The sequence below is a fragment of the Laetiporus sulphureus genome (assembly GCF_001632365.1).
Source record: "Laetiporus sulphureus 93-53 unplaced genomic scaffold LAESUscaffold_39, whole genome shotgun sequence".
Classification (NCBI taxonomy): domain Eukaryota; kingdom Fungi; phylum Basidiomycota; class Agaricomycetes; order Polyporales; family Laetiporaceae; genus Laetiporus; species Laetiporus sulphureus.
This window is the reverse complement of record NW_024468548.1, coordinates 172648-197694: the sequence shown is the minus strand read 5'-3', so window position 1 is coordinate 197694 and position 25047 is coordinate 172648. Positions and strand designations below refer to the sequence as shown.

Below are 25047 nucleotides of genomic sequence, written 5' to 3'. Positions count from 1 at the left end.
CCCGCGGCGTCCTACCGCACAAACGCTTCGCACGTCAAGCAGGCGATGCGGGGCTGCAAATGGTCTTGTTGTTTGTCTCACACATTTAGGAGGCAAGTAGCGAGGTGCTCGATGGTCGTGTGCATTCCACAACTCCCCGCGGTGTTACCAGTTCAAGTTGCTGAAAGCTTGAAGCGCCCTCATAGAAATGCCCACGTTTGATCTCGTTGCTGTCGGTTGCGGTACGTGATATTCTAACCCCTGTGAAGTGGTGGTATCAAGTGAAATCTCTATTCGCTAGGTGGTGGCCCGGACGAACGAAATTTGTCATGGCACGTCGATTCGTCTAAGTACTAGTAATAGCAATTCATTGACAATGACTCGTGAATCAGCTACTTCCTCAAACCGAGCGGCGTGCCATGGTCGGATGGTATCATAGCACTGGAAGCAGGTACATTTCCTCACACGAATTCAAGGAATCTTCGCTGACCCGTAAGACCTAGGTTCAGGCATTGGAGCGCTTGATATGCTGCTTCACAAGCAGCCTGATTTGTTTGGCACCAAAGCACACGAAGGAGGCAATACTGCGGCAGAAGTCTATTCGTGGATTCGGTATGCGCATATATGTACAAGTTAGAGAGTGCATGCTAATTTTATGATACCATGCTTTAAGGTGTTTCCTGATATCTCATGCACATTTAGATCATACTAATGGCTTAGTGTTGGCGGCAACTACTATTGACGAGCGACAGAGACCCGTTTTCGGAACTTCCCAATGCATGGAAGACCTCCAGCTACTGTTCAACAACCGGATATGGCCTAAATTAGCTTCTCCCAGTGAAGAGAGCGGTCTGCCGCTCCTATTGCGCACGTACGATCCCCTCCTTTCCCGCCTCTGCCTGTCTACATCATTTACCATTCCACACAAACCAGGCTGCCCACAGACGGCCAATACCACACCGTCTCGCCGCACATTTCCGTCCTAGCCATGCCGCTCACCCACGGGTGCACCAGCAGCACACTCGGCGCGTCCTATCCCTCCACCGCGTTCTTCCTCCGCCACGACCGCTTCGCGCGCGAGCTGCTCTTCCTCGGGGACGTCGAGCCGGACCGCATCTCCTCCCATCCGCAAAATCGAGCCGTGTGGCGCACCGCGGCGGGGAAGGTGCCCGGTGTGCTGAACGCGCTGTTCGTGGAGTGCTCGTACCCCGCTGGGAGGCCGGCCGATAGGCTGTATGGACACATGAGCCCGGAACACCTTGCGGAGGAGATGAGGGTACTGGCAGGGGAGGTCGTCGCGTTCCGAAGGGGAAGCGCCTCACAGCAATTGTCGTCCGGGATGTTGAACGATCTTCGCGGTGCGCTGGAGGGGATTAAGCTGTACATCATTCACTGCAAGGACGACGCGCAGGGGGCGTATACCGAGCCCATGCCACAGGTGATCGCCAGGCAGGTCCGTGCGCTTGTGGACGCACAGGAGCTCGGGCTGGAGGTGATTGCGGTCGAGCAGGGGATGCATATATGTGCGTGTTGCGCTTGAGAGATAGATTATGCCTCGCTGATTCTTGTTTCAGCCATCTGAGATAAACAATCCGTCCGAGCATATATACTGGACAATTCGCCCTCATATTCCGTTCCTGCCGTCCAAACCGGCAGAGCGTTACGTATTTATCTTGTAAGCCTAACCCCACTCTCACAGCCTGCACAGATTTATTTTTCCATGGGAAACCTGATGAAAAAATGGTGAAAATATCTTAAGTCTGGATATGGAAATAGTTTGGAAATCGGGCGGAGACAATTGAATTATGTTACAATTGCATCACCGAAACATATCGGTATCACATATTTTTGGACTGAAATATCTTCCTTTGGGAAATAGTTTCACTATTGCTGATACATTTCGGTAAAACAATCGTAACATAATTTAATTGTCTCCGCCCAATTTCCAAACTGTTTCCATATCCAGACATAAGATATTTTCACCATTTTTGCATCAGGTTTCCCGTGGAAAAATAAATCTATGCAGGCTGTGTCTATATGTAGCATAGTACGTCTTCCAGAGTGTAGCATTCGTCCTCATTGCCTGATCCCAATACGCTTGTATTTTCCCTTTACGAGGAGCCTTCTTCTAAGGCTTAAAGTTCTTCGTACAGTACAGTACTATAATTACTGCCGTCTCGTGCGCTGAGCCTGTGTACTAGGACACGACGCGCTGGCACTCTAATTTATTCTAAAGGTGTGTCTAAGTATTGCGCACTATATGCGCGTGTCTATAATTCCGGCTATAATCTCATTGAGAGCCCGCCAAGCTCTTGCGAGCCCGGCAACATGTACCCCGTAACAAATCGAGAAGAAATAAGCAATGGTTGTGAACGTACATCCAAAGCCGAGATTGAGGAGGGGGGTTCCGAATCACTATTACACACATGGAAAGGAGACTAGAAGTTCAGATATTCAGAAGAATTCCAGGACCATTGCATCGTCGTGATGATGTTATATTGCGTCCTGGCCAAAACGCATTCAAAACCAGGGGGCAAGCTCCTCGCCGCCGTACGCGGTGTACTCGTCCCAGCCATTGAACCACATCAGGCTGAGGCGACCCTTCGCCGCGAGGAACAGCGGCAGGCAATGCACGACGGTGTCCACAACCTGTGGCATCCATTCCACAGGCGAATGAGCGATGTTCACCACACAGAACGTGACCGCAAGCCACGGCCGCTCGCGCGCAATGCGCTCAAGCTCCACATCGATCTGCTCCCAGTCCGCAAGCGCGACGCAGAGGTGGTCAATCGGGAGAATCGTGACGCTGATGTGACTCAGCCGCCGGTGCACGGGCTGCACGTCCGACAGTGCGGTGCGCAGGCCTGCCCACGGGTGTGACAGTGAGGGGTGCGGCGCGACGTTCGTGATGTGCAGGCTCGTGAGGTTCGGGTTGTGCGCGAGAAGGCCCGGGCTCAAGGACGCGTGGAAGCCCTGCCAGACGGAGAGCACGAGCGACTCGAGGTGCGTGCCGGCGGCCTCGAGAAGTGACTGTACGTACCCGGTGCTCACCGGGTCCTGCGCCTTGGTGGCGAGCCCGAGCTTGGAGAGGCGCAACTCGAGCGGCCCGTGAATGAGCCAGTCGGCAAAGGCCGTTGGAGGCGTCTTCCAGTAAAGTGTCTTGAGCGTGATGGGGCGTGCTGGAACGACGGGCTGCAGGTGGGCGGACAGGCCATCTGGGCAGATCGTCACGCCGGAGAGGTACAAAGCCTGTAGTTTAGGACATGCACAGATGATGGTCTGCATGTCGCGCTCTTTGTACTCTACCGACGTCAGCCGCATGGTCACGGTGTTAGCATAGTGCTCCTTCAATGCCTCGCAAAGCCCGGCGTCACTCCAGCGCTCGACGCTGAGGTCCTCCACGGAATCGAGATGCGTCAGGATCTGGGGCAGCTCGAGATGCGATGGGCGGCCGCACTCGTTCCAAGGCTTGACGAGGGCGAGCTTGCGGACGTAACGTCCGATGTAGGGGGACTGCTGGACGAGCTCTTGGAAACGCGAGCCTTGCGCGGAGCCCGAGAGGGTGACCGCGTGGAAGAGATGTGACCGGGCAGTCGGGAGCCATGCGCGGCAGACGAGACTGCATGTGGCGAGGGCCCGCCGGTCATCTACGAGGCAATCTAGGATGCAGTCATGTAGTTCAAGAGGCAGTCTCGGTATTGCGACCGTCATTGCCGGTGGTCTGCACGGAGGTCAGTGGCGTTGCTGATTATCTGCAAAGTCGAGGCGGCGCACACAAGCTAGATCTGCTGCGACGGGGTATAGAGGAGCGTTGCTCGTCGGCGTATACGTGGTGCGCGGGCGATGGTGACAGTGAGCGAGATGGCGATGAGAAGGAGAATTTATGTGGATGGCACTGAACTTGGATATAGAGCTGTGCAGCACGTGAGTGCAATCCGCGACAAAGCGGCGAACTGAGCTCGAACGCGGCACCCAGATGAGCCCACACACGGCCCCGTCCTTTCTCGAAGCCAACTTCTCGCAGAGACATCCCCCGAAAAGCATTGCCGTCTCCGTCTCTAGCAACGCATGCACACTGCCTGCAAGCAACCGCGAAGCCACTATCGGGCCGCACCAGTCTGTGCTAGTCTGCTGCTCTGCGCGGCTCGCTCATTTCGAGAGGTATTGAATGCGAGAAGTCGCCAGAAACATGAACCTCCCGCTGCGTGAGATGGAGCTCGAGTTCCGCCACGAAGGCGAAGAGGGCGATCGGAAGAGATTGTCAGGCAGCAGGGACGCCGATACGCAGCTATTATACTCGCACGCGTCAGCTGCCCATCAGCGGTGCAGTCACCCGACCATCCCATCAGGCGCGCAGCCATTTGCATGCAACGAATGAGGAAGGAAAATGTTGTCATTAGGCCGTAGCGGGTATGTAGGAACCATAAATCAGACAGCGAATATTACAGACCAAACTTCCGAACGCGACGAACACCGCGTGCCAACTCCCCCGAGCGCGACTGAACGATGCATTGTGAGCTTGCAAACAACACGACAAAACTGTGCGAATGAGAGACAACGGCGAAACAACAGGTATCGGATTACGACGAAGCATACAACTTGACCACACCGTCCGCGCCCGCGCTCGCCATGATTGGTAGCGTCGGGTGGAACTCGACATCCAGCACGCCCTCGCGCGCCTTTTCTCGGTGGCTCGTGATCTCCTGCACGCATGCCTTGGAGCCCAAGATATCCCAAAAGCGCACCGAGCAGTCATGGCTCCCCGACACCAGCGAAAAGCCCGCTGCATCGATCGACAGCGATGTCACACCATCCAAGTGGGCCAGCATCGAATGCGTGCATTGTCCTACGAGAGCGGTGTGCGATATGAGTACGTGCCCAAAGCAGCCGCCAAAGAGGGCAACTCGCCTGTCAAGATGTCGAAGATCCGGATGTGCTTGTCCTCGTGTCCGGTAATGAGCAGCGGCATCGTGGGGTGCGATACGATGCTGTTCGCTTGTGCGGACACCACACCTTCTATAGAATGCCAACGTTAATGTCTTCTACGCGAGGCTATCGATCTGCATCACACGCACCCTCAGCAGGTTCAGTCTGCAGTCGCATCAGCTCCTTCCCGTTCTCAACGTCAAAGATCTTAACCACCGCATTCTGGTAGGCCACCGCGACCTTCTTGAGATCAGTCTTGATCGCCTCCACCGCGCTCGCCCCGGGCGCCTCCCCCGTACTGGGTGTCTCGCCCTGTGCCTCTAACCCGTCATACCCCCACGTCAGCCTCAACGATCCACCGCCCGATGGCCCGCTCACATCCCACACCTTCACCGCGCCCTCCGCGCCGCAGCTGATCAGCGTGCTTTCGTCGCGCACGAGCGCGAGATCCCACACCGCGTCCGTGTGCCCGACGAGCTCGCCCCGTGCGCGCGTCGCATCATACGGCGCGTACGTCGTGTGCGATGCGGGCGGTAACGCCCATATCCGGATCGACGAATCCAGCGACGCCGAATAAAGCAGTTGCTTCGACGGCGCATGCACGAGGCGCGTTATTGCAGCCGAGTGCCCGCGAAGCGTGAGCTGTGGCTCGACCTCCGTTGTGGGCCGCGAGCTACATCAAAGTAAACCGGAACATGAGTGATCGCATCAGTGAGATGATCACGAACAACAGCGAGGCCGGAACAAGAAGGGACGCACGCAGACGACGCAAGGCCGGTGACGTCGACCCGCCAGATCTTCACTGTGTTGTCGTCTCCGCCCGTGGCAAGGCACAGCTCGGAAGGGTGGAACGCGAGCGCACGCACAGCGTCCAGGTGACTATGAGAGATGTCAGCACAGTGTCCGTGACAGGCCGTCCGGGATCGAGACTAGCTCAAACTAACTTCCGCAGCGTTCGTTTCGCCTTCCACACCTTCGCGCCCTCGCCCTCGCCAATCACACTCGACTCCTCGTCCTCCACATCCGGCTCCTCCTCCTTCCCTTCATCATCCTCGTCACGATTCCGTCGCTCCCATGATGCAGCCCCGCTGATCGGAACGCCTGTTGACCCGGACTGCTCACCCCTTGCCTGCTCCGCCGCCTCATGTGACAGCCGCAGCTTCTCTCTCCAGTCCTCGCCCGGACGGAAGATTGCAGTCGCGAGCTGCTGAGGCTCACCGTCAGCCTCCTTCTCCTTGCTCTCTCCGGCTTGCATAGACAGCTGCCCCATCTGTGACTGCTGTCCGGTCTGGCTTTGCTGCTGCTGTATTTGTTGGCTCAGCGGAGTAGGAGCGCCCGGTTGTGATCCCATCAGGCTGGCACCCGCCAAGTTGGCTCGCTCCATAGGATTGCTCTGCGGGCCAGCCGGAGCAGATGCAGGACCTGTAGCCATTCCGATGCCATTCAATATGGAAAAGTCCTTGCCCACTTCAGGCATGAGCTTCCGTGGGCGCCCGTTGTACAATTGTTCGAACGGGACATTGGGCATTTGGAGAGGGAGCGTGGTGTTGTTCAGAAGAGGACGATTAGGTAGAGGGTTTGCGGCTTGCGGAGAAGTTAGATATGACACCTCTTGTAGACATCTGGGGGCCACAGAGTCAGTGAAATGAGATACACAGCAAGTATGCAACACGCACTGCTTCAAATAGTCCCTACTTCGCGCTCTGCTCTTCGGATCGCGTCCGGGAGGGGGCCTTCCCATCGTCCCGAGTGCTGCTGGGCCAGTACCATTAGGAATGGACGACACACTGCCTATCCAGTTCTGAGTCCTACTTGAGGGAGCTCCAGCCGCAGCACCGTTGACTGAGCTAGTGGACATGCGATCTGGTGGCAGCGGAGAGTCTGTAAGGGGGATACGATCAGTGTATGCGTGCGGATTCCGAGCGGACACACGCACCTTCGCTGCGAGGCGAACTGCCGCTGCTTCCCTCCTTATGACTGTAAGCATCATCTTTTTGTGAGGTCTGGCCCAAGTGGGCTTGCAACGTCGCGAGTTTCGCGCTCGGTACCGCCTGGGAAGTTGGCTGGGCGAGCTGTTTCGAGCTGCATGGAGACACGTCAGGAAGCGGACAAGCATCGGAGACAGGGCGCGCACCGCTCGACACGGAGGGCGTATTCCAGCATTTTGATACGGCGCATGAGATCGAGCTTGACATTGTCGAACGAGCGCCGCTCGCCCTCCAGCAGGGCTATCCGTGCCTGACATCGGGCCCGCCTGAGCGCATGCGCACGGACGGCGAAGGAAGAACTGCGACGCACCCGCATTTCTGCACGCTCAATCTCCCACTCGTTGCGGTCGCGCTCGTAGCGCCGCCATTCTGTCTGCAGGAAGTGGAGGACGTTGGAGAGGGTGAAGTCCTGGCCACTCTGGGGCGGAGGGGGTATCTCGGACTGCTGAGGGCCCTGTTGTTGTTGAGGGAGCGGCTGCTGCTGCTGTTGCTGTGGAGGCTGATTCTGGAGTGGACCTCGGTTGGGCGGAGGACCCAGCGGACCGAGCATGGGGAGCTGGATAGTGTTCTGGAGAGGTTGAGTTGGCGGCGGGTGGGAGGGAGTGCAGTTGATTCGTGAAGTCGCGTTGATCATCCCGCCGCCTGTTTGGTACAAACAACTTCCTGAGTCCTCGCTCTTCCCGTGCCGTCACTTGCCCTCAGCTCGCACTTGTCGATTTTATGAAGTTGCCAAATGTTACGGCGTAAGGCGAAACGAACGAGGGGAGGGCAACAAGTGACCACTCGGCGAGCAAGAAAAGCTACTACACGGAAATGAACACGACACTCTTCCGCTGCCTCGAGGCTCGCAATGTCTCTAATTTACGTAATTGATCTGGGCCTGATATTTGCTGTAAGGAGACAGAAAACTTGACCACTTCTTCCATCAACGACTGCACGAGTGGTGCAAATAGGCTTCAGAGTACACGGTGGTGACAAAATACCTGCGCAAACGCCCCACGTCGGCAAACACGTACAGAGATCAGGGCAGACTTTTCTGGAGCGGACGCTCCATCAAGTTTCTTCTTTTTCAGAGTTGAAACAGACGGCCGAGTCAGCATGAAACGATGCACTTCGGTGATCGCTATGGTGAGGCTCTGGCTCATAATGGCTCAAGGCTGGAGGAAGGCACTCGCAGGGGGTTTCTCCAACCAAAAACTCGCCTTCCAACACATTTGAACATCCATTGGGTGAAATTGCCGCTACTATGGCATACTTCAAGCCAAGTCAGGGCCCGTGCGGTTCGTGCTGGTGCGTACGGTATCAGGCCGTGACGCAGGGAACCCTCAAGAAAACAGTGCTTTCAAAGTGTTCAACGTATGGTTTTATAGGAACAACTATGTTGGTAAGTATGTCTCGCCCTTAAGAATTTGCTGTAGAATGGCGCGGGTCAAAGTTGGGGGCGGCTCGGGAGATGCGCTCTTCAGTACCACATGAAACTCTGTCTGTATAGTCACAAAGATTGCGGCATTGCCAGGTGTCTGGTGCGAGTGGGCTCGCCTTTAGAGGGTCGTATCTGGCGATTCGAAACGACGTTGAGTCGCGGAGCGTGTATCATCACGGAGTCAAGGAGATCAACATCCTACGGTTGACACTGCCAGCTACTCAACCCGAAGTCATATCGCTACAAGTCTGCCACACGTTTCGATGCGCACGACTCCGGTGTGGTGGCCAGTCAAACGCGGCCGGTAATACTTCGCTTTCCAATCAAGAGTGAATCATGAAGTATATTTTCTTGTAGTTGAGAACCCATCCAGGATATCAAGGCTTCGTGGTCCTCCATGATCACTGATTGCACGGATTGACTGCCTTGCAATCCTTTTGTAAAAACTTCCTGTGATGCTAGGCGAAGCCTGCTGCATCGCCATGGGGTCTGTGACTCTGTGGTAGTATGAGAGAATGGGTTGGGCCTCCATGGCAGAGGTGATGAGGAAGATATCTAGGCCTATCATGATGATGGGGAAGCATAGCTGCCAGCAAGCCTGGGAGAGCACTCTATGCAGAAACACAATGGTTTCAGTTTCACAAAAGGCAGAACTTAAAATAGTTTTCAATATTTCGCGTGCTTTTCCACAAATGCAGAGTCTGCATGTTGGGTTGATCACGAGACCGCGAATAGATGCGACTTGCGTGAGCTTGCGTGGACATGCTTGACCACGAGTTGCAGCATCACCTTTCGCCTATCCAACAGCACTCTTCCACGACCACCATAGCCTGGGCGATTCCTCAACGTCATACGCTACGACTGCAGAATAACGTCTCCCGCCGGAGTAGATGCGCCCGCGATCGTGACACGTACGACTGAACGAGTTACCGTGGATTTACCGAAAGCGATCGCCAGAACCATCTTCGCTCTTTCACTCGGTAATAAAGACCACAAGACTCTGGAGTCCCTCCACTACATATAGCTCTCTGTCTTGAGGAGGCTGGTACTTCAGGCCTCGTTGTGACTTTCACCGCTGGTCTTCTGGCACCACATCTGCGATGAATCCTGCCTACCTTGGAATGCCCCATACGGGGTCTGTGTCGATGAAACACATCCTTCTCTCCGAGATCCTCTCTGTCACTTCGGTGATGCGCAAGAACTCCCGCTGGGCACTCTCCACCCACTCGCACACCACGCGCGAATCCGTGCTCGCAAGCAGCCTTGGACTACGGCGCATGAGGCATTATGCAGAGAGCAACTCGATGCGCCGTGGAACCACCGAGCAGGAGCTCATGGCGGGCTTCCAGGATCTCAAGCGCGTCGTAAAGGACGCAGATGGTATGGCCGATCCAATTCCCATCGTCCTCCTGGGCTGAACAGGCGGCGTTGCAGATGTACGATTACTTCCACTAACCACACTGCTGTCGCCCTTCTCTGCAATAATCCGATCGCCGCTCTCCACCGGGCCCATCACCTCGACCGCCCTGTCCTCCCTACACAGCCTTTTCGTATGCGGCCTGATCGACCCGGCATCCGACGCGCTACAGCCTGCACTCGCCGAACTCAGCAATGCAATATCGCGCTGCAAGTTCGAGACGAGCGACTCGTCCGGCGACGAGGTCGTCCTGCTCAAAATCATGGCCGTCATTCAGGACGCGATGTGCGGGCCGGTGGGGGACATGCTCGGAGACGTGGAGGTGTGCGAGATGCTGGAGACGGTGTTGACAACGTGTTGCCAGATGCGCCTTAGCGGTAAGCGGCCACTCGTGATTTCGATTGCGTTGACCTCACAGGGGTTTAGAAATCCTACGGCGCTCAGCGGAGGCAACAATGCACGCGTTGGTGAGGACGGTGTGTTCGCGACTGCATGTACTCGACCCTGCCGAGGAGGAAGCCAAGCTGGCGGACAACGGCTATGATGCGGAAGAACAGGACGGGAAGATGAACGTGGCATCGAAGTTAACTGAAGGTGGCCATGATGCTGATACCACAGAGATTGCAGTGGGGCCTGCAAGTCCGACGCTTGCACGACCACAATGTATGCTCCTACTAGCCAATAAATCAGCTGAGAAACGCTCACGGTAATTACATTCAGATGGCCTCGCGTCGATTGTTGAGCTGTTGCGTGTCGTCATCAATGTCCTGGACCCCAACGACCAAATGCACACCGACTCAATCAGAATCACCGCTCTTCGGATCCTCAACGTCCTCTTCGAGTCGTCCGGCAGCCGGATCTGCGAGTTCCCGTCTCTTTCGGCGCTCGTCGTCGACCAAGGCTGCAAGTTCGTCTTCCAGCTCGCACGGTCGGAAAATCAGCTCGTGCTGCAGACGACGCTGCGCGCGATCGCGACGATGTTCGAGACGATGCGACCGAAACTAAAACTGCAGCAGGAGCTCTACCTCGCATTCACCATCGACCGACTCGCTCCGCCGCCGCCTACAAGGGCACATTCGGGACTGGGAAGAAAGTCGGCGTCGGCGTCGCCGCGCCCGTCGACACCTGCCGAGTTGGACTCGGAGAAGGCGCCGGCGACGCCGCGGCTGCTGGTTGCGCCTGCACGGGGCGACACGCGTGAGCTGCTGCTCGAGACGTTAAGCCAGATCTCGCGGCATCCGAGCTTCATGGTAGATTTATACGTCAACTATGACTGCGACATGAATTGCGAGAACATGTTTGAACGACTGATCGAGTTCGCCACCAAGGTACGTCCGTGAGTTCGAGACAATTTTAAAACTCCTTATTTGGTCCAGGGCATATACCCGGTCGAAGGAATGAACGGACACGAAGCGCGGCTGCAGAATGCACAGGACCTCTGTCTAGATCTTATCCTGGCATTCGTGAACCACATGGCCTCTCGCGCCGAAGGTGTTGGTATTCCAACCGCTCTGTCGTCTACGAAAGATCTCACGCTCAAAGTTTATCCAGAATAGCGACGCCTGGCCACCTGTATGTGCTCCGCATTGCTGAGTGCTGTGAGGTGCTGACAAGCCCGGACAGAACTTCACGCGCCCGGAAGAACTGCTGGCAATGAAATCGCGCAAAAAACTGGTGCTGACGGGTATGGCGCGCTTCAACGCGAAGCCAAAGACGGGGCTATCGTTCTTGGAGGAGAACCGACTGATCTACACGGACCCGGCCGAGCCACGGCCGATCAGCCTCGCGAAGTTCCTGAAGAACTCGGCGCGCATCGACAAGCGGCTGCTTGGCGACTTTCTGTCCAAGCCGGAGAGCATCGACGTGCTGAAGGCATTCATGAGCCTGTTCGACTTCCAGGATGTGAGCGCGCCCGTGTTTGGTATCAAGACCGCTGCTGATGAAATAAATCATTTTCGCAGAAATCCGTGGCCGATGCAATGCGAGAGTTGTTAGAGACCTTCCGCCTGCCGGGAGAGTCACAGCAGATCAACAGGATCACAGAGACCTTTGCGGAGGTGTACTTCGCGGCAGAACCAGGTACGCCGTGCGATTCTCGCTGACTGTGTGGTGTCTAACACGTGGGGCTTCAGCTGAGGTCAAGTCCCAAGATGCCGTCTATGTACTGGCGTACTCGATCATCTTGCTCAATACAGACCTGCACAACCCACAAATAACGGTACGTTCGCGATGCCTTCGTCTTTCAAATCCGCTGAAATGGCTCGTTGCAGAAAAGAATGACGATCGACGATTACAAGCGCAACCTGAAGGGCGTGAATGATGGCTCGGACTTTTCATCGGAATATTTGGTGTGTGTTGTTAGTGCCAGTAGTCAGCTAGCGTCACTGACCTTGATACTGTGTAGCAAAATATCTATGACTCCATACGTAAGCGGGAGATTATCATGCCCGAAGAACATACCGGTCAAGCTGGGTTTGAGTATGCGTGGAAGGAGTTATTGACACGGTCTCGGCAAACCGGTAAACGTCCCATAATCAAGAAGACGTTTCCGGTTCAGCTAACAGATTTTTTATGCTAGGCGAGCTGATGATGTGCAATACATCTCTGTTTGACATGGACATGTTCAAGACAGTCTGGAGGCCCATTGTGTCAGCCATTGCGTACGCGTTCATCACCTTCGATGATGACTACATCATCGAGCGCGCCATCGCCGGATTCCGACAATGTGCGACGCTTGCGAGACACTTCGGAATGGCAGACGTCTTCGACTACGTCGTTGTGCAGCTGTCTCAGGCGACTGGCCTTATCTCGGAAGTGTCCTTATCACAGGTGCCCAACTGGCCTACAGTTGAGGTGGACGGACAGTCCGTCACGGTTTCGTCGTTGTCAGTGAAGTTTGGGACAAATCTGAAGGGACAGCTTGCGGCAGTGGTACTCTTCAACATCGTCAACGGAAATGGCAATGCTTTGCGCGATGGCTGGATGCAGGTCACTTGTTGTTCGGTCGGTTTGCTTCCCAAAGCGGCACTAACGATTACCTCTGTATAGATATTCGAAATGTTTCAGACGCTATTCCTGCACTCACTGCTTCCTACGCGTATGCTGCAGATGGAAGACTTCCTTGGAGGCGTCTCCATGATCCCTCTACGCCGAAGTCAGCCTGTGCGACAGGCACCGAGATCTGATGGGCTGCTGTCAGCGCTGTCGTCGTACTTGATGACCCCGTACAGCTCTAGTGCGGAGACGCTGGTCCCGGAGGCGACCGAAGCAGATATAGAGAACACCCTCTGCACGATCGACTGCATCACGTCGTGCAGACTGGACGAGCTATACAGTCAGATAACGTGAGCAAAGTAGCGACATCTACGAATGCATCTGATGGCGTTTCTCAGGTCGTTGGACTCGGAAGCGTTAGTATCTGCGACCCGTGCACTGGAAGCACTCGCACATGAACGCACCGTCGCGCGACTCAAGCAGGAGTCTGATGACGTGCCGTCGGGGTCGAGCACGCCTGAAGGACCCTACACGCTGCCATATGACCCTGCTTCTGTATTCCTGTTGGAGACGATGATTAGTGTTGCGTGTCAGACGTCGCAATATATTGATGACATCTGGTACGATCGCAACAATTCGTTGAAGCTTACGTTTTCTGATGTCATTTTAAGGCCAGTGCTATTCGAACATATATCTGTCCTGCTGTCAACACCGACACAGTACTCGATTCTTCTCATTGAACGAGCTGTCGTAGGATTGCTTCGACTGTGTTATATATTGGCAGGAAAGGTGGGTGCTGGTATGGATCGGTTTGTCTGAAGTGCTCACGAAGCTGCAGCCGTCGCTCCGAGATCAAGTATTCGTTTCCTTTGACCTTCTCGCAAGCCTCCCAGCATCTGTGGCGAGCGCTGTCGCCGAGCAAGTGATGATAGGTCTGTCAAGGATTGTACAGGACTACAAGGACATCATCCACTCCCAAACGGAGTGGAATCTCTTCTTTGCTCTCATTCGTGTGACAATACCGCACTCAGAGGCTTCTCGCCAGTCATTCGAGCTCATCACTGCACTTGCTGCTGACGGTCCAGAGCAGCGTGTCACGTCAGACAACTTTCAGGGCCTCGTAGTCGTGCTAGATGAGTACGCTACTGCAGCAAGCATCGCGGTTGATGCTCAACAACAAGGCCGTCGAACGCAGGCGCTGAACGCTTCCAAGTAAGCTGTGAACAGCTCGAGCCAAGAACGTGTTTAACCGTGCACTGTAGCTCACCGATAGTGGATCGGGGCAAGAAGGCCGTGGACGTGTTGGCCGATCTCAAGAAATTCTGGGCACAGTTCAGTGAAACACCTGGCATATCGCACGACCAAAGTAAGGGAGCGTGCTTCGTTTCAAGCGCATCTGAGACCTTTTATCTCGCAGTTTGGCGGAATTACTGCCTGCCATTGGTCACATCGCTTGGACGGCAGTCAACAAACGTTTCGCGCGAGATCAGACACTCCGCATTGGTACACCTGCAGCGCATCCTTTTGGGACCGTATCTCCCGCTCGACCACGCTGATCACACCCAAGTTGAGGAGCTTTTCAATCGGGTCATTTTTCCTCTGTTAGATGAGCTGTTGAAGCCGCAGGTGCTGATGCGCGACCCACTCAGCCTCCCTGAGACTCGTCTGCGTGCATCTGCACTGCTATGCAAAGCATTCATGCATCTGGAGGCGCGTGAAGGGCAACAGGCCGACATCCGCGTGCTGTGGATTGAGGTGCTGGACCTCTTGGATCGGCTCATGCATGTTGATAGGCGAGATCAATTGGTACGTTGGTACATCCATCGATCTCGACTCGCTGCGCTGACGCGTCCTACAGCATGAAGCCATTCCAGAATCACTCAAGAACATCATACTCGTTATGAACGCCACTGGTCTGTTGGTACCGCCTTTGGAGCCTGACGAGCGAAATGAACGGCAGAAATCCCTGTGGGCGGCCACTCAGGAGAGAGTCGAGCGTTTCCTGCCAGGATTCTTGATGGAAATACTCTCCGCACCCACATCCCCGCGGACACGTCCGCTTTCACAAATCTTGCAATCAGCCGGCGCATCGGTGCCCGCATCACCTGTCCCCTCGTAGGACTCCGTATATCCCTTCGCATCGTTCTCGAGTGTCATCGCGTATTGATGAATACCCGCATTGTCACATTTGATGGACACTGGCCCCATCGTGTACACCAATTTGACTACGCACGGAAGCAAACAGCAGGATCAAAGGATATGGTGGAAGAACAACTGCCCATAGCATTAGTCCCATCGTGGGCGACCGAGGGAGATATTACAGTGCAGATTACAGAACGAGAGCATCCGACACGGGCATACACCAATGAAGCAAATAGCAAATAGCTGAACAGCCAAATAGAAAATAGGCAATAGTGGGACGTGAGGGATTAAGAGAAGCAGCTTGATCAACCGAGGCTCTGCAAATACGAAAGAAAAATCAGAGACGGAGATTGAGACAGACGGCATTGAGACACAGGACGTATCCTTATTGTTGATGTTATTATTGATGAGTCGATCATGCACGCTTCATCATTTTTCATCGCCACTCATTAGGATTAATCGTCACGGTGAGTGCTGTGGCCCCACAAATTTTGGAGAGAGAAACACGCTACGATTCCTGCAAGTCCCGCACATTGGGATGATTAGGACTAGATGTTGGGCTAGCTGCCCTCCGCTTTTAGCTTGTCGACCAGCTCGAGAACAGCCTCCTCGTCGAATTGCGGACGCTTGATCTCGTAGCCGACAATGCGCTTGAGTTTTACGACATTGAACGCGACAACGTGGCGCCGAAGATTGTACACATCCGTATATGCAGTGAAGTGCATGAGGCCTGAGGCCTGCCCGCTCGTACACGCAAACCTCGAGTATACTGACTAGATTGAACAGCAGTGCGACAACCTTCATATCCGGAGAAACAAGAGCTTCATCAACAGCAAACCATTGCTGACGAGCTTACCCTCAACAGCTCTCCAAGATATCAACACAGCGCATAGCTTAAGCAAGGCCGCCATGTATCTTTATCCTTAGCAGCCTTCAGAGTAGCATCCTCCTACTTCTATTCCTCCTTGAAGGCCAAATCATCCTCATCAAGCTCTGTCTTGTCCTTCTTTGGAGCCTAACGCGCCCCGTAGCGACATCAACACCATACCTTTCACTTGCCGTGCACTTATGCTCGCCTTGAGAGGCTTTGCCTTGCCACTTGCCACATGACGATCTTCCCCATATCAGTCACGTGCCGATTTTCCCACGTCGCACCTTCCGGTCAACCACCCCTCCACAGTGGCCCCTCCATGCCGTCGACGTCGCTCGAAGCAACACCCGAAGATAAGGTGTCGACCACGTCTACCAATTTGTGAGCCACGTCTGCCTCAATACCATATAAACGTTCGAACGATGGTGCTTCCGGATCGTCTGTAAAACGTTCAAAGACTCGCGACTCGTATTTCATGGAGGAGGCTGTGAATGCAGCAAAAGAAGTGAAGAATATGTTGCCCAAGGCTGCGGAAGCAATAGAGGTCATAATTAAAGAGCCCAAGATACACATCCGCGTCGAAGTCACAACTCACGCGGGGCAGCCATCAACGCGCCTGGTCATCCCAATTCCACGCACATGGACGGTGGGCCAGTTTACCAAGGAGATTGCACGCCGGAGGCGCACGCGCGAAGAGACGTTATCTCTTCATCTCTCTGACGGGTCTCAGCTCTCTCCTGAGGATCTCATGAAGGATCTCATCGACATCGCAGAAGTCTTTCATGTGAGAAACACAGCACAAGAGGAATCACCTTCCGACGTTGGGCCTTATCAGTGGCCGGCACAGAATCAGGATATCTTGTTGTTGTGGCAACAAGCAGTGGACCTGGCTCTCGAGCGGAAGATGGACTGGAACGAGGCACAGCGTGGGTTTCTCGGTGCCCGTCTGAAGATACCGGATAACATTGGGAAAGAAAAGGGTGAGTGTTTCCCCTCCTTTGCCTGGCTCAACCTTGACCCAGGCGTAGAGATGCTTTTAATCAGTTACAACATTCAATATGCTGAATTCAGCGATTTATACAAAAAAGTCTTGGACGCTCTCTCATCGCCTTCCGAGTTCGCAAAGCCGTCGGTGTGGCCAAATGAACAACGCAAGAAATCCCATCTGCTGTGTCTTCGCCCGGCGGGCGCCAAGGGGCTTCCGTTGTGCACACTGCACGATATCTTCCGCCGGTTCATGCTCGCGATCAAAGAACCACTCCCTGAGCTGTCTGGTCCCGCTGTCCGTGCTGCTGCATTGTTGTGCGACCAGATGGGAGAGCCATATCAAAGTGAGAAGGACCGTTCATCGGCATTGGATAATTGTATTTCCGAGCTATTCTCGAGCTGGGAAAAGGAATATCAACTGAAACCACGCTCGGAAGCACATGGTGGATTAGTGGATCGTGTGATGCTGGGGGAGGGATGTCTACCAATCTGCTTGCGCGAGGACAAGCTGGAACCAGGGTCAGGAAATTGCGATGTGTACATGCAAATAGCGCGCGATTATGACCTTGCGATCAAAACGTTACGCGACGAGCCAACCGGGTCTGGATCGAGATTCCTGCAGCTGGGCGCACCAATGTTCCTGGTGTGCATGCTAGGTATGTGTATCTTTGATGACCGTTCACATCCAAGCACGGGCATCTCACGATCGACTGACAGGACCTCTGCTTTTCGTATTGGGAGGCTTTCATGACGGTCAGAGTGTAATCGTGGAACCACTCGGCGATCCGTTCTTCATGTTAGAGGATACTACAGACTCACGACAGCGGAACCTTGCCAAGCTACTTGACGCACTATGCAAAAGCATGTCCGACCTCGAAAGGTACGTGCCACGCGTCGGCTTTATCGTTGTCATCTCAAATTTTCTTGCAGTTTGCTGAAGCAAATGGCGTCACCTACAACATACCCTGCCTCAACTCCTCGGATCTATGGATCGTGCGTGTTGTATGACACGTCAGAAGGCATCACGGAGGGCAACCTCACGTTCCAATATCAGCTCTCCTTTGAACATCACAAGCACTCGTTCTTTGCTGCCACGTTGTCTTTGCCGGAGCGTTCTCAGATTCCGGTGCTCGTGAAGCTGGTGAACGAACCCTACGGAGAAGATGTCCACCGTCTGTTGGCGTCCAACAATCTCGCACCTACCCTTTACGGCTGTGCACGTCGTGAAGGAGCGCCCACCGCGTATGTTATGGAGCGTCTTTCTTCTTCCTGGGTGACACTGTTCAAATTCTCCCACCACGAATTCGCTGGCTCGTTTGGAGACGCCATCCGGTGCTCCTTGGACTGTCTACTCAAGCTTTTGGAGGGTAACAGCGTTGTGCATGGTGACCTAAGGTCAAATAATATCATGTTACAAGTCGACGGCCATGGCAAGCCAGTTGTCCTGTTGAATGGTTCGGCGAAGATCAACGTGATCGATTATGACTGGTCGGGGACTGCTGGGTGGGTGCGCTATCCCGCGCTGCGCAATCCGACGATCAAAGACATCACCTGGCCCGGTGAGCCTGGTGGTATCATAGAGCCTGGGCATGATCGCAAGCTGGTTGACTCGTGGTGGCATCATTGGCTGGGACGTGGCTCGAATTGATCCTGGAAATGTCTTCTCCCGTGCAGTCGTCAGTGACTGCGTCCCTGGACGGAACGTTTACAGCATAGCCTTTCCTTTTACCAATCCGTTCTCAACGCATGCGATTGACACTCGCCCCTCGGCTCGGGTTGATGCCGCGTGCGTTGAATTCTCTACACCTGCTATTGCGATAGTACTGAATGCCACGACTTGCTTACATGAATGATAAAGCAGATCATAGAGTCAAATCGTCCCTCGGAGCTGCGCAGCGAAGTCTGCGCCTGTGATATATGTGAGGTTTGTATCATTATTGGTGAGTATTTTTGGCCATAAGTGCTGATGCGCGACCCACTCAGCCTTCCTGAGACTTGTCTGCATGCATCTGCACTGCTATACAAAGCATTCATGCATCTGGAGGCACGTGAAGAGCAGCAGGCCGACATCCGCGTGTTGTGGATCGAAGTGCTCGACCTCTTCGATTAGCTCATGCCTGTTGATATGCGAGATCAATTGGTACGTTGGTACATCCATCGATCGCAGCTCGCTGCGCTGACGCGTCCTACAGCATGAAGCCATTCCAGAGTCACTCAAGAACATCATACTCGTTATGAACGCCACAGGTCTGTTGGTACCGCCTTTGGAGCCTGACGAGCGAAATGAACGGCAGAAATCCCTGTGGGTGGCCACTCAGGAGAGAATCGAGCGTTTCCTACCAGGATTCCTGATAGAAGTACTCTCCGCGCCCACATCCCCGCGGACACGTCCGCTTTCACAGATCTTGCAATCAGCCGGCGCATCGGTGCCCGCATCACCTGTGCCCTCGTAGGACTCCGTATATCCCTTCGCATCGTTCTCGAGCGTCATCGCGTATTCATGGATACCCGCATTGTCTCCTTTGATGGATACTGGTTGCAATCCATTGATCTTCATCGTGTACACCAATCTGACTACGCACGGAAGCAAAACGGCAGGATCAAAGCCATTTCAAATGTGGATATAATGGAAGAACAACAGCCCATAGCATTAGTCCCATCATGGGCGATCGAGGAAGATATTACAGTGCAGATTACAGAACGAGAGCATCCGACACGGGCATACACTACTGAAGCAAATAGCAAATAGCTGAACATCCATATAGAAAATACGCAATAGTGGGATGTGAGGGATTAAGAGAAGCAGCTCAACCGAGGCTCTGCAAATACGAAAGAAAATGAGAGATGGAGATTGAGACAGACGGTAGTGAGACACAGGACATATCCTTATTGTTGATGTTATTATTGATCCATGCATGCTTCATCATCCTTCGTCGCCGTTCATTAAGATTAATCGTCACGGTGAGTGCTGCGGCCCCGCAAATCTGGGAGAAAGCACGCTCCGTTTTCTGCAAGTCCCGCACGTTGGAGTTAGGACTCGATGTTGGGCCAGCTGCCCTCCGCTTTTAGCTTGTCGACCAGCTCGAGAACAGCCTTCTCGTCGAATTGCGGACGCTTGATCTCGTAACCGACAATGCGCTTGAGTTTCGCATTATTGAACGCGACAACGTGGCGCCGAAGATTGTACACATCCGTATATGCAGTGAAGTGCGTGTTGGGCACAGGGGGGTTTGACTCGGTTATCATCTTCGTCCATGTTGAGACGTGCTCCTCATTAATGTCTTCGACGACGTCTTCCAGCTTGAACTGCCAGGACGTAAAGTTAATGGACGTACTATAAGTGTGAAGGGATCGGAACAGACCTTTGCCGCAAGATTAGTCATAAGATTGAAGAACTCAAATGTCGTTCCGAATGCAGAGGCGATCCTGTTCCCGAGATCAACCATTTGCAATTGCCCATCGTCCTCCTGGACACCAAAGCGTGGGCCATCAGCTCTCCCGTTCGTACATGAAACCCTCGCATATACTGACCAGATTGAACAGCGGTGCGACAACCTTCATATCCGGAGCAATAACGCCGTCAATGTCCGCCTTACTCTTGTCGTTCTTGAACGGAAGCTCCTCCCCTGCAAGCGCATCCGCCTCCTTGCGACCACCAACACGGTCCATCCACTCCGCGCATGCCCAGAACGCCCCAGCAACGTCCGTCGCGTGAATAGTGTGCGTCGGATGCTTGCCTGGGGACCATCTACATGGAAAGAGCGCATTGTATGTGTGAGTATTAATAACGTTGCGGTGGTAAGGGTGCGTAACGAGAGTTGTAGGATAAGAGGAAATCGGTAGCGAGGAGAATGATGGAGGGCGGACTTACAGAGCTTTGAGGGGCTGTTTCAGATAGCCATACACAGCGCCCATCGTGATATATGTCATGATCGCTGTCACAAAACAAGAAGGTTGCACACGAAATCAGCGCACACACACTGAAACGGAAATGCGGAGTACCCACGTCCATAGTCGATGTATGGGCCATACACGAGTGCTTTTCGAACGATCACCAGGTTCAGCCTGTTCATTAAATACAGCGACAACGCGCATATATGCAGGCACGTCAGTTTCAGTGCTCTCCTCTCCGCCTCCAGCACACTGGCCAAGCGCCACTGCCCGCACCACAGACCACTCACCCGTCAATCGCACCAAGCGTTCTGAGCGTCTCGTGCCACCACGTCCCAAGCACACCATCCGGCTTCACGTCCTCCTTTTCGTCATGCGTACCCTTCTCCTTGCATTCGTAGAACGGGAGCATCATGCGCACGTACGCGGCAACGCCGCGGCGGGCAGCCTCGGTGCCAATGTGACGCGCAACGCGCAACGTATTGTTAATCTGCACCGCCTCGGGACGATCCCATTGGATCTCACCGGTGAGGTCAAACACGTAAGCGTAGGGTTCCTGGCCCTCGGGTGGGTCGAAGCACGCATGGACGGCCGCTAAGTTCGCAAGTCAGTCCCAGAGCGTATAAACCAGGTCCGTGTGCGGCCGAGAACACGCACAAGGAATAGTGAGGTTGGCCTGCCTGTATGTGACATTGGGTTTCGCAAGCACTTTGGTAAACTCTGCGCCGAGATATCTGGATACGAGTCAGCCGCGCCAAGCGTTTATCCTTAAAGAGTGTGCGTACGTTGTTGGCGGCGACACGGAGTATTTATCGACTATGCAAAGATTCTGCAAGCTGGTAAGTATATGCTCCAAACATTGAGCCCACACGAAGAGCACACCCCAACGAGAGAGTCGCCATCTGGAGGAACTAGGTACGCTGCGAGTGCACGAGAGCAGGTATTGAGACCACCTGGGAGCCATGCGCGCAACACGCGTGATTAGCGGTGTGAGCGCAAGGGCAGGAGCGACAAGTACCAAAGATGATTGCGTTCTTCTTGGCCATTCGCAAACAAGCTCAGCCTCGGGCAAAGGCTCGGGTAGGAGATCCTGGCAACCGTATGGATGGCAGAATAGGCGACGGCGGGAAGAGTCAACGACAGAGCGGACAGACCAGACGATGAAAAGTGTAAAGCACAGGTAAGAAGTAGACTAGTGCACGAGATGATTTTGAATTGATACGGTATCTAGGGATGGGCAACGGCCTCGGGCGGAGGATGAGCTAGCCACAATAGGCAACAGTCGTTAATGGCGGTCGTAGGCTGTGGATTGCGTGGTGGACGACGACGAGGACGACAAGAACGCGAAAAGTGATGGGCGAAGGGACCGGGGTGCAGAGATTGCTTATATACTGGCGGTCCCCGCAACGACGGTGGCGACGGCGACTGAAAATTCTCTGCAAGTCTTCACATCGCAAGCGCTCGCCAGTCTGCTTCCGTTACCCCTCAGCCAACCCCTACGTTCCGTTCGCTCTCGCCGCTGTATCTGCCTTCTGCCTCACTATATGCGCTCTGTGTCATGTTCAGCAAATTATTATGCTGCTGTCGACCACTTCTGAGGACAACTTCGCCAGTTGAGGCGTCGGTAGCAGTTCATGATAGCTTTCCGAGAAATGTACGCAAAATATTGCAGACCAGATCCCTGTGGAGTTGCCTGTCCCTGCTGACCCATCACCGCCGTGTCCGGAGTAGGTACTGATACGTGAAAATTTCACTGTGCCGTGTTTCGACTGAATGGATCTGTCTTAAGGTTCCCGATAGGTATTCATGCAAAGCTCATACCCAACTTCTCCTGTTGTTCGGAGTACACAGGCTCGGAAATGAGTGCCATGACCCGCTCCTTTGCTGTGTCACTCTCTGGAGACGCTTCACCCAGTTGTTCACTTCGGACTCTAGCCTCTGCTCAACTGTTTTTTTCGCATCATATGTTCTCTTATTGCTGTATGCACCGCATGCGGATCTCTTTGTCTTGGTCCTAGGATTCCTTCAACCTATAGCGAGGTTTATATTTCGAACGCGCCGCATGCAACACCAGTGGCTTTGGGAGCGAATGCCATGCGGGGGAGACATTCCTAGGAAAATTTGCACCGTTTGTAAAACTGGGACATCTTCAGCTGACCTGTGGCAGTGCAGCTAAGTCACGCATCAGCATCAGCATCTTCTCCTAGGTATCAAGAAGTCCTGGTCTTGAGTCATGAAGCTGGCAGCCGGCGGTGGCGGCGCACCGAGTCAAGACTCGCCAATTTCCTGGAGAATGGCTTCGTGCATACAATATCACAGGATCCGCACGTTCTTAGATCCGAGGATCCTACCCAAAGACTGATTGAATTCCATATGGTTTGGTGGTGCGCATCGCGCCATTACACCCATGGTCAATCTGCTCACTCATCACTTACTACCATTCGTCAATATGCGAAAGATGTTGCTACCTGCGCGTCTGATTCAATTGCCGCGCAAGCACTGCGTTCGCCATGTTTGATCCTAGGATCGTGGTATGTGGGTCCTAGTTCGCGGAGTTATTGGCCTTGCAACGTGTCGTGCATTAGTGGGCAGGCGTCCCGCACCAGTTTCGCGAGAGCTCGTAACAAGTTTTCGGCGGTTTTGATCGCCTACCTTTTTTCAAACCCGCTGAGCGCGGCTGTGTTACATGACATACCTCATCGTTCACAGGATGCGGAACAGGTGTTCCTGTTGAGGTGCGCAGTCTTTGCTTACTTGGCTTGAAATGAATATGTATCGGGCAGTAATCTCCCACCACATCCTCAAGCTTCTGTCTCACTCCTTGTGAATCGGGGGGCCTCCAATCTGTCTCCTTTCGTTTACTTTGTCTTAGGCAGCCTAGCTTTTGATCTCAAGTCACAGAAGCATATGAATAGGGTAGCTCCCAGCTGCTCTTTACCATTCGCAGATGCTCGATGGTTAAATGTACATTGCTTCTCGGGTTTGTCAGAATTAAGCTTTCAATACATTGTGATGGCTCGCGAGAAGGTTAACGATCATGCTTACAATACCATTAGGTGAGCATGACGAACGGCGATTGCTATGCATGCGCTTCACGTCGCTCACCCCTGGAGGCCGAGGATACGAAGTGCTTGGGCCGTAGCCATGTCAATCGCCTCGTCTTTGCTAGACCTCGTAACCGTCCCATATTCAACAATTCAGCAACGCCATCGCCGTCCATGTCATGGCATGTCATGGATATTTTTCAGGTTGAATCTTGCGCTCCTTCTTGCATATACAAGCGTTGACTCAGCTGCTCCCGCAGCCCTCTCATTACAGATGTTGCCGTTTTCCATCATCTCACTGTATGGGGACTATGCACGCTGTTAATAATATTGACCGCATCCTGGCACCTTCTAACGTGTACAACTCAGTTGTAGGGCTAGGGTGAGGTCAGTTGGGCAGTCTGATACAATTCTGATAACTCTAAGAATCTGTGACGATCACTGTGAGCATGACCACCACGCCGACCCCGGATCTCTGCGCATCGCGGTGACACGATAATAGTTGATGTATGAAACCTACCTGTGGCGGGTTTAAAGAGGATGGGTGGGATGTCGAGAGACGGATTGAGCGGCTCTCTGTAACAGTTGGCTTATCAGTGCTCATCATATGACAGATAGTGAACCACAGAAGCCGTCGTGCTGGACCGCAAGACAGTCATATGCCCTTCCTTCTCTCCTTCCTGCGTCCACCGTGGTTCTCCGAATTTGGACTCAATCGCACGATAATTAATGCGATAACGTGAATGGGCATCCCTTGAACAAAATTGAATTTCTTTGGATTAATACAGAAGACAAGTCAGTTTGATGTTCCACCAGATCCTAAGAAGGGGATAAAAATGAGCGAATTGGGTGTAGCAGGAACCGCGGCACGACTGACCATTTATCCGCTCGGACCTTGGCGGCAATTGTATGAACGGCACAACAACTGGAAGTTCAGAGGTCACATGAGCACTAGCGTTGAACGTTGATTACAGCTAGAACTCACGGTAGGATGCTTAGCTACGAAGAGTCCGAAGCGCTTGTTCAGCAGCTAACTCCATCGCTCCGCCTTTTCCAGCGGCCATTCCTCGTCCGTACTCCTCGCGACCGATGTACAGGACTGCTGTCCACGTCATCGAGCGCCTTGATCCCTCACGATTTATCTCCCAATTTAAGACATTTGTACTTTTCGTCATTTGCAGGTAGTTATTCAGCTTCATCCGCCAGTCAACCATGGTGTGCTTGATGAACAAAGTGCAATGATTAGAAGGTACGGTAAACGTTGAAGTAAAGTACTTACTTCACAAGTTGCTGTAGGCCACTGGAATGCGCCCTTCATACGACTGTATTTGTTGCGAGATGCTGGCGCGATCTATGTGAGCACAATATCCGAACTGATTACCTTT

The 25047-nt window shown here is 53.7% G+C and overlaps 8 protein-coding genes across 8 annotated transcripts; 4 read left to right on the top strand and 4 right to left on the bottom strand.

The window, feature by feature from the left end:
• Positions 1 to 3: 3 nt before the first annotated feature.
• On the top strand, positions 4 to 1797 carry LAESUDRAFT_704515 (uncharacterized protein). Its single transcript, XM_040906555.1, has 8 exons — positions 4 to 92; positions 152 to 221; positions 281 to 311; positions 372 to 430; positions 483 to 591; positions 653 to 850; positions 913 to 1502; positions 1554 to 1797. The coding sequence occupies exons 2-8, from the start codon at positions 188 to 190 to the stop codon at positions 1559 to 1561; spliced, it is 1029 nt and encodes a 342-aa protein (XP_040761266.1). The 5' UTR covers positions 4 to 92; positions 152 to 187; the 3' UTR covers positions 1562 to 1797.
• A 477-nt stretch (positions 1798 to 2274) lies between these two features.
• LAESUDRAFT_335360 (uncharacterized protein) lies at positions 2275 to 3945 on the bottom strand. The gene is made up of 2 exons (XM_040902068.1): positions 3754 to 3945; positions 2275 to 3700 (listed from the first exon to the last, which is right to left on the bottom strand). The coding sequence occupies exon 2, from the start codon at positions 3688 to 3690 to the stop codon at positions 2500 to 2502; it is 1191 nt and encodes a 396-aa protein (XP_040761265.1). The 5' UTR covers positions 3691 to 3700; positions 3754 to 3945; the 3' UTR covers positions 2275 to 2499.
• Positions 3946 to 4260: 315 nt separating this feature from the next.
• LAESUDRAFT_729111 (WD40 repeat-like protein) lies at positions 4261 to 7737 on the bottom strand. Its single transcript, XM_040909575.1, has 9 exons — positions 7204 to 7737; positions 7040 to 7143; positions 6842 to 6987; positions 6582 to 6786; positions 5850 to 6527; positions 5665 to 5784; positions 5055 to 5578; positions 4888 to 4995; positions 4261 to 4825 (listed from the first exon to the last, which is right to left on the bottom strand). Exons 1-9 carry the CDS (start codon positions 7525 to 7527, stop codon positions 4560 to 4562), a joined length of 2475 nt encoding a protein of 824 aa, XP_040761264.1. The 5' UTR covers positions 7528 to 7737; the 3' UTR covers positions 4261 to 4559.
• A 1355-nt stretch (positions 7738 to 9092) lies between these two features.
• On the top strand, positions 9093 to 15294 carry LAESUDRAFT_683710 (Sec7-domain-containing protein). The gene is made up of 19 exons (XM_040905834.1): positions 9093 to 9696; positions 9751 to 10110; positions 10160 to 10396; positions 10454 to 11061; positions 11110 to 11226; positions 11285 to 11305; positions 11357 to 11635; positions 11695 to 11812; positions 11866 to 11951; positions 12004 to 12081; positions 12138 to 12252; positions 12312 to 12721; positions 12782 to 13077; positions 13126 to 13347; positions 13399 to 13516; positions 13566 to 13939; positions 13990 to 14093; positions 14145 to 14533; positions 14586 to 15294. The coding sequence occupies exons 1-19, from the start codon at positions 9417 to 9419 to the stop codon at positions 14844 to 14846; spliced, it is 4473 nt and encodes a 1490-aa protein (XP_040761263.1). The 5' UTR covers positions 9093 to 9416; the 3' UTR covers positions 14847 to 15294.
• A 2363-nt stretch (positions 15295 to 17657) lies between these two features.
• On the top strand, positions 17658 to 18782 carry LAESUDRAFT_814617 (uncharacterized protein). Its single transcript, XM_040914609.1, has 3 exons — positions 17658 to 18513; positions 18589 to 18651; positions 18711 to 18782. Exon 1 carries the CDS (start codon positions 17671 to 17673, stop codon positions 18373 to 18375), a length of 705 nt encoding a protein of 234 aa, XP_040761262.1. The 5' UTR covers positions 17658 to 17670; the 3' UTR covers positions 18376 to 18513; positions 18589 to 18651; positions 18711 to 18782.
• A 58-nt stretch (positions 18783 to 18840) lies between these two features.
• LAESUDRAFT_814616 (uncharacterized protein) lies at positions 18841 to 19204 on the top strand (the record flags this gene model as incomplete). The annotated part of the gene is made up of 2 exons (XM_040914608.1): positions 18841 to 18867; positions 18920 to 19204. 2 exons carry the CDS (start codon positions 18841 to 18843, stop codon positions 19178 to 19180), a joined length of 288 nt encoding a protein of 95 aa, XP_040761261.1. The 3' UTR covers positions 19181 to 19204.
• Positions 19205 to 19264: 60 nt separating this feature from the next.
• Positions 19265 to 22081, bottom strand: LAESUDRAFT_729108 (uncharacterized protein). Its single transcript, XM_040909574.1, has 10 exons — positions 21637 to 22081; positions 21501 to 21571; positions 21404 to 21447; positions 21276 to 21352; positions 20909 to 21212; positions 20734 to 20792; positions 20599 to 20662; positions 20259 to 20475; positions 20090 to 20194; positions 19265 to 20033 (listed from the first exon to the last, which is right to left on the bottom strand). The coding sequence occupies exons 1-10, from the start codon at positions 21662 to 21664 to the stop codon at positions 19758 to 19760; spliced, it is 1245 nt and encodes a 414-aa protein (XP_040761260.1). The 5' UTR covers positions 21665 to 22081; the 3' UTR covers positions 19265 to 19757.
• Positions 22082 to 24408: 2327 nt separating this feature from the next.
• Positions 24409 to 25003, bottom strand: LAESUDRAFT_729107 (uncharacterized protein). Its single transcript, XM_040909573.1, has 4 exons — positions 24942 to 25003; positions 24648 to 24882; positions 24540 to 24587; positions 24409 to 24481 (listed from the first exon to the last, which is right to left on the bottom strand). The coding sequence occupies exon 2, from the start codon at positions 24874 to 24876 to the stop codon at positions 24658 to 24660; it is 219 nt and encodes a 72-aa protein (XP_040761259.1). The 5' UTR covers positions 24877 to 24882; positions 24942 to 25003; the 3' UTR covers positions 24409 to 24481; positions 24540 to 24587; positions 24648 to 24657.
• Positions 25004 to 25047: the final 44 nt, after the last annotated feature.

Coding starts and splice junctions, on each gene's coding strand:
- LAESUDRAFT_335360 (XM_040902068.1), bottom strand. CDS start 3,690: ATGACGGTCGCAATACCGAGACTGCCTCTTGAACTACATGACTGCATC.
- LAESUDRAFT_729107 (XM_040909573.1), bottom strand. CDS start 24,876: ATGGTTGACTGGCGGATGAAGCTGAATAACTACCTGCAAATGACGAAA.
- LAESUDRAFT_729111 (XM_040909575.1), bottom strand. CDS start 7,527: ATGATCAACGCGACTTCACGAATCAACTGCACTCCCTCCCACCCGCCG. Junction 5,785..5,849: donor GCGAAACGAACGCTGCGGAA/GTTAGTTTGAGC, acceptor CATCTCTCATAG/TCACCTGGACGCTGTGCGTG. Junction 4,996..5,054: donor GCAGACTGAACCTGCTGAGG/GTGCGTGTGATG, acceptor GGCATTCTATAG/AAGGTGTGGTGTCCGCACAA.
- LAESUDRAFT_729108 (XM_040909574.1), bottom strand. CDS start 21,664: ATGGCCAAGAAGAACGCAATCATCTTTG. Junction 21,572..21,636: donor GAAGAACGCAATCATCTTTG/GTACTTGTCGCT, acceptor CATGGCTCCCAG/GTGGTCTCAATACCTGCTCT. Junction 20,476..20,598: donor AAACAGCCCCTCAAAGCTCT/GTAAGTCCGCCC, acceptor CTTTCCATGTAG/ATGGTCCCCAGGCAAGCATC.
- LAESUDRAFT_814617 (XM_040914609.1), top strand. CDS start 17,671: ATGGCGTCACCTACAACATACCCTGCCTCAACTCCTCGGATCTATGGA.
- LAESUDRAFT_704515 (XM_040906555.1), top strand. CDS start 188: ATGCCCACGTTTGATCTCGTTGCTGTCGGTTGCG. Junction 312..371: donor GACGAACGAAATTTGTCATG/GCACGTCGATTC, acceptor CTCGTGAATCAG/CTACTTCCTCAAACCGAGCG. Junction 592..652: donor GAAGTCTATTCGTGGATTCG/GTATGCGCATAT, acceptor CCATGCTTTAAG/GTGTTTCCTGATATCTCATG.
- LAESUDRAFT_683710 (XM_040905834.1), top strand. CDS start 9,417: ATGAATCCTGCCTACCTTGGAATGCCCCATACGGGGTCTGTGTCGATG. Junction 10,111..10,159: donor TTGCCAGATGCGCCTTAGCG/GTAAGCGGCCAC, acceptor ACAGGGGTTTAG/AAATCCTACGGCGCTCAGCG. Junction 11,227..11,284: donor TGGCCTCTCGCGCCGAAGGT/GTTGGTATTCCA, acceptor AAGTTTATCCAG/AATAGCGACGCCTGGCCACC.